General features: G+C 48.2%; 1 protein-coding gene across 1 annotated transcript; it reads right to left on the bottom strand.

Annotated features, from left to right (window-relative positions):
• Positions 1-630: 630 nt before the first annotated feature.
• On the bottom strand, positions 631-7,905 carry LOC309334366 (uncharacterized protein). The gene is made up of 6 exons (XM_081882352.1): positions 7,694-7,905; positions 5,838-6,206; positions 4,906-5,044; positions 2,674-2,721; positions 1,533-1,565; positions 631-698 (listed from the first exon to the last, which is right to left on the bottom strand). Exons 1-6 carry the CDS (start codon positions 7,803-7,805, stop codon positions 650-652), a joined length of 750 nt encoding a protein of 249 aa, XP_081738478.1. The 5' UTR covers positions 7,806-7,905; the 3' UTR covers positions 631-649.
• Positions 7,906-8,112: the final 207 nt, after the last annotated feature.

Below are 8,112 nucleotides of genomic sequence, written 5' to 3'. Positions count from 1 at the left end.
TGTCTCTCACTGTGATCATTAAAGAACTTATCTAGTAAGAACACTCCTTTTGTTTGATCTACTTATTTACTGCCACCGGGGGAAGGGATCTGATTCCCCGAAATCTGACAGTAACAGAACTTTCATGGCATTCTCTTGAAATGGAAGCACTTTGGGTTTCCAGAGTTCTTAAATGCTTAGCTTCAGAGCACACAGAACAACTCCTCCTTGGGGTTCCTCCCATGCACCTTCTCCAGAATGACCCTAGGAGCCAATCCTCAAAGGCCGACTCGCCCCCCTTTCACTCCGATCAGCTCCAATCAGCACAAAGAAGGCTCCTTCTCAGTGGCTTAAAGCACTCCCCTTTCATGCTGATTGGGCAGCTCCTGGATGTTGGAGACAGAGCTCCTGCTGGGACCCTGCTGCAGAAATACTAGCGGGTCTTTGACCCCACCCTGACCCTGGACCACTACACCACTGCAGATGGGGCTTGAGAGAGAACCAAGGGAGAAGCCATAGGTAGGAGCTCAGAAAGAAGGAGGAATCAGAACCATGAGACAGGCCAGGTTGGGGTCTGAAACTGGGGGGAAAAGGATGGCACTATTTTCCGATTCTCTTTTTAATTACCCACATGTGGGCCCCACAAATCTTATTTTCCTCCCACCGGTACTTACCCAGGTCGGACATTGTGGCTGCTTAATATCAGCTGATTCTCCATCCTAAGGAAACAAACAGCATCTCAGAGGTGGGCTTTGGGACTCACAGGGTTCCCAACAGAGGGCCAGCATCTCCCCACTTTTCCAGCTCCTCTCCGCAATGCCGCCCCCCAGAATGCAGCTAAGAACCTGATTAAAGGACATGCCAGCATCCTACACATCTGGATAGGCTTGCCTAAACAAAAATGCTTTTAGCAGGTAAAGAGTATACGCCTTAGGCTTAGGGGACAGCGAAAGGCACCTGCCTGGTGTCAAAAGGCAGAGAGTTGCAAAGTTTTGCAATCTTTACCAGAACCAAGAAAAATACAGATTGACAAATTTGCCAATTTTGGTTCTCTAAATTCCTTGTTTTCCCAGCATTTGAGTGCGAATTTCTCATCATGAACTCATTTTTGTACATAGTTTTGTCTAATCAACCCCCCCGCCCTAAAATAAACCAATCATTTTTGGTACGGTTGCTTTCTCGAACATGCATTTATATGCACATTTTAGTATGTGCATTTCTGAACATATATTTTTGCCTGGAGAACTGCATGGCGATGTTTAGGGAAATGTGGATTTTGAAGGGTAACTATGCTTCAGTTCACATTAGGCAAGCTCACTTTTAAACGAGAACAGAATCCTTTCCCATAGGAAAACTGGAAAGGCCAGGTTCGTTCTCTGGCTGAGGGACCCTTCACAAGTCCCCTCAATTTGCATTCACTGAATCATTGGACCCTCATTTAACCCCCAAAGGTGGACATGGAGTCCCGGAACTCTGAGACCAGCCCAGCCCACCAAAGCTGGTCTTCTTCCAAAAACAGTATCTGGGCTGTATCCTGAAGGCCTGTGACTTACCTTGCGTGAGAAGGTCTGTTGCTTCCCACAGAGCTGAGGAAAGAGGAAAAACAGCAAAGAATTCATGTGTGAGAAGTTTATTTCTGGCAGCTCTCAGCTACCTCCCACAAGCACCAGCTTCCCTTCTTTGACATCTATGGAAAAGTTTTGCAACAGTTTTAAACTGTTGAAGGGCATTTTGTGTATTTTGAACATATGGGAGGAATTGTATGTGCAATGGTTTTAAAATAAAATAAAATCTTCAGACAGTGTATATTTTTAGGACCTATCTGATTTCTATAACTGTAAGTTGTTTTAAACCATTTTAAATGTTTTCATGTTCTAACCTGCCCTGGGACCTTAGGGTTAAGGGCAATGAATGAATGAATGATATAAATCACAGTGAGCAAGACCACGACTGACTGTTGAAGTCATGTTCAGTTTTCTGCTCTGCATACCTGCAATTTCAGGGTCATATTATGGCTGAGGGAACGTCCCTCCCCCGATAACAATACAAATTTTGTGCAACATCTGTTTCCATTTGAATAACTGGACCCCCCCATCCCAAACCACTTTATGCCCAAAGGTGGAAATGGAATTCCAGAAGTCTGCCCTCCCTCCCTCCCTGCCTGCCTCCTAGCCAGATGTTGTTTAATCATCAGCACCATCATTTTATTATTTATACCCCGCCGATCTAGCTGGGTTTCCCCAGCCATTCTGGGCAGCTATCAGAATATATAAAACATAATACAGTGGTACCTCAGGTTAAGTACTTAATTCGTTCCGGAGGTCCGTACTTAACCTGAAACTGTTCTTAACCTGAAGCACCACTTTAGCTAATGGGACCTCCCACTGCTGCCGCGTGCTGGAGCCCGATTTCTGTTCTTATCCTGAAGCAAAGTTCTTAACCTGAAGCACTATTTCTGGGTTAGCGGAGTCTTTAACCTGAAGCGTATGTAACCTGAAGCGTATGTAACCTGAGGTACCACTGTAAAGCATCAAACATTTAAAAAAACATCCTCATACAGGGCTGCCTTCAGATGTCTTCTAAAAGTTTTGTCGTTCTTAACTTTTAGAAGACATCTTATGTAGTTTGCAGGTTTTGGAAAGAAAATCTGGTTTTCTCCAAAAAGAGAGATTTCAGGCTCCATCCTGTACTTACCGTGCTGTAGAAGGCATGATGGTTACCACGGTGGGGTCCGAGTCATCGCTAAAGAAACAGGAAAAAGGATCAAAGAGTTTAGGAGGGAGAAGTTTGGCGCCGCTCCGTTGTGTCAAAGATGGTTGCTTCTTTAGAAAACCTCCATGTCCCTTATTTGACTGGGGCTCTGTTTTCTGCTGTTCACTGAGCCTCTCTGGTGCTTAATTTGCCTTCTGGGGACACCTCATTCAATGTTTTGGTGTGAGATGCTACCGTTGTCATTCAACTCCCCTCCCCAGGGTCTATTCAACATTGGTGGGTTGATGAGATACATCTTCAGGACATGGGAACGTCCAAGGAGGCTGCTGGATGAGGCCAATGGCTCATCTAGTCCACCATCCTTTTCTCACACCCAGATGCCTGTGGGAAACCCACGAGCAGGATCCGAGCACAAGAGCAACTCTCCCCTCCTGTGGTTTCTGGAAACTGGTATTCAGAATCATTGCTGCCTCTGACCATGAAGACAGAGGAGAGCCATGATGGCTGGTAGCCATTGATAACCTCCATGAATTTGTCTAAACCTCTTTGAAAGCCAGAAAGCTGGTGGTTTCTCATGTGGAGACAACCCATGAGAATGCAAGTGCATGAGCAATTGGGCTTTCTCCCAGTTTCTCACCCCCCCCCCATATTTCCATATCAGTTTGTGATTTGTTTATTTTTAAATCCTCATGAGAATCCATCAGCATTCTTGCGACTTTCTCCTAATACAGACATTTCGTACAGAAATTCACAGAATTTGCAGAGCTGGAAGAGACCAAGGGGGTCAACTAGTCCAACCCCTTGAAATGCAGGAATCTTTCACCCAACCTGGGACTCGAACCCACAACCCTAAGATTAAGAGACACATGCTCTACTGACTGAGCTATGGGATTTTTCCACATTGTGGAAAAGCAATGCCTCTTGTGTAGGCACCAGCTCTTTAGGATGACCCAGTGCCCACATGGGCCATTCGTATGCTGGTCAAAAACTTGGCTCTTCAGGAAGGCTTTTGGGATCAGCTGATCTATTTGATCTCCTACTACTACTACTGCTCAGGCCGTATTCAATATCTGACCCCTCCTATCCCTCTGATTCTCCTTCCATTTCAATTTTTTTTACTCATTTTGCATACAACTTTTACATTTTTGGTTAGCCCCCTCAAGACTTATGCAAGATCAAACTTGAAGAGGAGGAGGAGGAGGAGGAGGAGAGGAGGAGGAGAAGATGAGGAGGAGAAGTTGAACAATGAGAAGGAGAAGAAGGAGAAGGGGAGAAGAAGGAGAGAAGAGGAGGAGGAGAAGGAGAAGGGGGAGAGGAGGAGAAGAATGTGAGAAGGAGAGGAGAAGAAGGAGAAGGAGAAGGAGAAGGAGAGGAGGAGAAGAAGGAGAAGGAGAAGGAGAGGAGAAGGAGAAGGAGAAGGAGAAGGAGAAGGAGAAGGAGAAGGAGAAGGAGAGGAGAAGAAGGAGAAGGAGAAGGAGAAGGAGAAGGAGAAGGAGAAGGAGAAGGAGAAGGAGAAGGAGGAGAAGGAGGAGGAGAGGAGGAGAAGGAGAAGAGGAGGAGGAGAAAGAGAAGGAGAAGGAGGAGAAGGAGAAGGAGGAGAAGGAGAAGGAGAAAGAGAAGGAGAAGGAGAAAGAGAAGGAGAGGAGAAGGAGAGGAGAAAGAGAAAGAGAAAAGGAGGAGAAGGAGGAGAAGGAGAAGAGGAGGAGAAAGAGGAGAAGGAGAGAAGGAGAAAGAGAAGGAGAGGAGAAGGAGAGGAGAAGGAGAGGAGAAGGAGAAAGAGAAGGAGAGGAGAAGGAGAGGAGGAGAAAGAGAAGGAGAGGAGAAGGGAAGAGAAGAGAAGGAGGAGGGGGAGGAGGAGGAGGAGAAGGAGAAGGAGGAGGAGGAGGAGGAGGAGAGGAGGAGAAGGAGGAGGAGAAGGAGGAGAAGGAGAAAGAGAAAGAGAAGGAGAGGAGAAGGAGAGGAGAAGGAGAAAGAGAAAAGGAGGAGGAGGAGGAGAAGGAGAAGAGGAGGAGAAAGAGGAGAAGGAGAGGAGAAGGAGAAAGAGAAGGAGAGGAGAAGGAGAGGAGAAGGAGAGGAGAAGGAGAAAGAGAAGGAGAGGAGAAGGAGAGGAGGAGAAAGAGAAGGAGAGGAGAAGGGAAGAGAAGAGAAGAGAAGAGAAGGAGGAGGGGGAGGAGGAGGAGGAGGAGGAGGAGGAGGAGGAGGAGAAAGCATCACCTTGTAGAAGTTAACATAGTCAGGAGAGTTATCAGCATAACCCCCAAAAGAATCGCTCCCACAATGCAGCCAAAAGCGAGCCCTGCGATAACTCCAGAAGTTAGACTTCTAGGATTCCTCAGCTCTGGAGTCTTTTCTTCTGTGGAGACAAGGAAAGTCAACCGTGAGAATGAGGAAAAGGAAGGATCACAAACTCCTTGCTCCAAATTGTCAAACTACTTTGCTTTGGCAAGTGAGAATCAGGTTAAGTTTGCATGGAATCGTAGAGTTGGGAGGGACCACCAAGGGTTATCCAGTCCAACCCCCTGCAATGCAGAAATATCAGCTGAAGCATCCATGACAGGTGGACATCCAACCTTTGCTTAAACACCTCCAAGGGAGGAGAGCCCACAACCTCCAGTGGGAGACCATTCCATTGTCAAACAGCTCTTACTGCCAGGAAGTTCTTCCTGATGTTTAGTCGGAATCTTCTTTCTTGTAACTTGAAGCTCTTGGTTTAAGTCCTACCCTCCGGAGCAGGAGAAAACAAGCTCACTCCACCTTCCAGGTTAAACACAGAGCCTAGGACTTGCCGATCAGAAGGTTGGTGGTTCGAATCCCCGCAACGGGGTGAGCTCCCGTTGCTCGGTCCCTGCTCCTGCCAACCTAGCAGTTCGAAAGCACGTCAAAGTGCAAGTAGATAAATAGGTACCACTCCAGTGGGAAGGTAAACAGCATTTCCGTGCGCTGCTCTGGTTTGCCGGAAGCGGCTTAGTCATGCTGGCCACATGACCCAGAAGCTGTACGCCGGCTCCCTCGGCCAATAAAGGGAGATGAGCGCCACAACCCCAGAGTCGGTCACGACTGGACCTAATGGTCAGGGGTCCCTTTACCTTTATTTTATCAAAAATGTGAGCTGAGTCAGATTTCCTCCCCCGGTTCCCAGTCCGTACCTGTGACCAGTAAGAAGGCCTCACCCACTTCGTTGGCAATCTTTCTAGTCTTGAATATTTCGTAGAGACCAATGTCGTCAAATGTTACATTCCGGATGTGCATGGAGCAATCGAAGCTTGGTGTCTGGCGTCCGTCATAGGCTGCTTTCGGGTAGAATGCAGCTTTTGGGGGTGGGTGATAGAGGAAGATGGGGAAAGATTCGTCCTTTTCCCCTTTTGTCCACAGGCAGGAGATGACGTCTATCATAAGCCCTTTGGGGACAAAGGTGACATCCTGCCCTACCAGGGGGAATTCTGGGTCCAGGCTGACATCAATGGTAATGTTCTGAACAGCTTGCGTCAACAGGAAACATGAACTCAAGATATGACCTAGAGGTGAAGGGGCAGAGAAGAGACAGGGCACAGCTACACTTGACAATTATATCGTTATAACTGCAAAAAAATACCCTCTGGGCAATCTCCCCCCATTTTCTTAAATTGGAGTCCCCAAAATAGGGGTTGTGTTATACACGGGGGCGTGTTATATACGGAAAAATACGGTAAGTCCTGCCCCACATAGTCAATCACATGACGCAGCACACACAAAGCTTTTGAATGGCAGTACCCATCAGTTTTTTGGGGGGAAGCCCCCTCAAATATTTTATGGCAAAGCTCCCATATCTGCTATGACTAGCCCACAATGGCAGGTTCATCTGCTCTACGAGGGGCTGTATCATCGAGAACATGCCTCCCATGGGGGGTCTGATGAGACTGTAGCCCCTTCTTTGGTGGGTTTGAGAAGGACGTTCCCCGACTCCCCCACTCCCAGCACCAATATGGTCAGCATTGGCTATGGTACAGTCACTTCCGAGAAAATGGTTGGTTGGGAACTAACCAAGCATTTAACTCAGGATCAGCACCGGAGTTTGTTCTTTTCCTCCACCCTCCCAATGGCCTTTCCTTTCATGCCATGTATTTTGGATTGTAACATTTAAGGGCAGGGACTACAGAGGCTGTACTGGGAGCACTTTTCCACCAAAGTGCAGGGTGTAATGAGGAGGAGGAGGAGGGAAAGGTAAACACCAGGGGAAGAACAAGAACCAGGTGGGGTTGGACTAGATGATCCTCAGGTCCCGTTCCAACTATGAGTTCTATGAGGAAGGTCTGACAAAGTTGCACCCCTGGGAAAAGGGGTTAGTAAGGGGAACATGTCAGAGACATCACCTTGCCAACAAAGGTCCGTATAGTTAAAGCTATGGTTTTCCAGTGGTGATGTGTGGAAGTGAGAGCTGGACCATAAAGAAGGCTGATCGCCAAAGAACTGATGCTTTTGAATTATGGTGCTGGAGGAGACTCTGGAGAGTCCCATGGACTGCAAGAAGATCAAACCTCTCCATTCTGAAGGAAATCAGCCCTGAGTGGTCACTGGAAGGACAGATCCTGAAGCTGAGGCTCCAATACTTTGGCCACCTCATGAGAAGAGAAGACTCCCTGGAAAAGACCCTGATGTTGGGAAAGATGGAGGGCACAAGGAGAAGGGGACAACAGAGGACGAGATGGTTGGACAGTGTTCTCAAAGCTACCAGCATGAGTTTGACCAAACTGCAGGAGGAAGTGGAAGACAGGAGTGCCTGGCGTGCTCTGGTCCATGGGGTCACAAAGAGTCCGACACGACTAAACGACTCAACAACAACAAAGGGGGACATTATATCCTCTTTACATATTTCAAAGAACAGTTGTATTGTTGCACCGTGATGTCAGGATTTTGGAGTTGGGTGGGGCATGGCTTGTACTAAGACAGCAAAAGAGTTACATCACCTCGAATGGGCAATTTTAGATCTTAGTGCCTCCCCATAGAGTCCCAAATAAACTCTCACCTGCTAGAAGCACCAGGGCCCAGGATCTCCCATGGCCACAGGAGGCTCCACCTTTTGGGCACTGTCCACATGATGTTCCCGCCCCTCTTGGAGATAGGAGGGGCTTGGACATCCTGGGAGGACAGCCTTTGTGCCCAGCTGGTTGCCTAGGTTCCTCCTGTGCTCCTTGCCACCAGCGGCTGGGACCCCCAGCTGAGCCCACCCACTCCCCACCCACCCCAGGCTGTCCTCCTAGGCCCAGGGTGCTTCATCCATAGCTCCCCTCTTCTCCCTCCACCCCACCCCACCCTGCAGCAGTGTGAAGCTCCCTGGTAACCGGAAGAGGTCACAAAGCAAAGGACTGAGCCACAGGGAGCAGTGTGTGACTGGGGGTAGAGTGGTCCTGTCTGGGGAGGTTCTTCTGAAAGGCAGGCTATACA

This window comes from Podarcis erhardii (assembly GCF_964252035.2).
Source record: "Podarcis erhardii genome assembly, contig: HAP1_SCAFFOLD_894, whole genome shotgun sequence".
Taxonomy (NCBI): Eukaryota; Metazoa; Chordata; class Lepidosauria; order Squamata; family Lacertidae; genus Podarcis; species Podarcis erhardii.
The sequence above is the reverse complement of the archived record's forward strand: the minus strand, read 5'-3'. Positions and strand labels throughout refer to the sequence as shown.

Bases quoted from the DNA above. Each gene is read 5' to 3' on its own strand.
- LOC309334366 (XM_081882352.1), bottom strand. From the start codon at position 7,805: ATGTCCAAGCCCCTCCTATCTCCAAGAGGGGCGGGAACATCATGTGGA. The intron at 6,207-7,693 runs GTGAGAGTTTAT...CTTCACCTCTAG, and splicing joins GGCCCTGGTGCTTCTAGCAG to GTCATATCTTGAGTTCATGT. The intron at 2,722-4,905 runs GTGATGCTTTCT...CTGTTTCTTTAG, and splicing joins ACTATGTTAACTTCTACAAG to CGATGACTCGGACCCCACCG.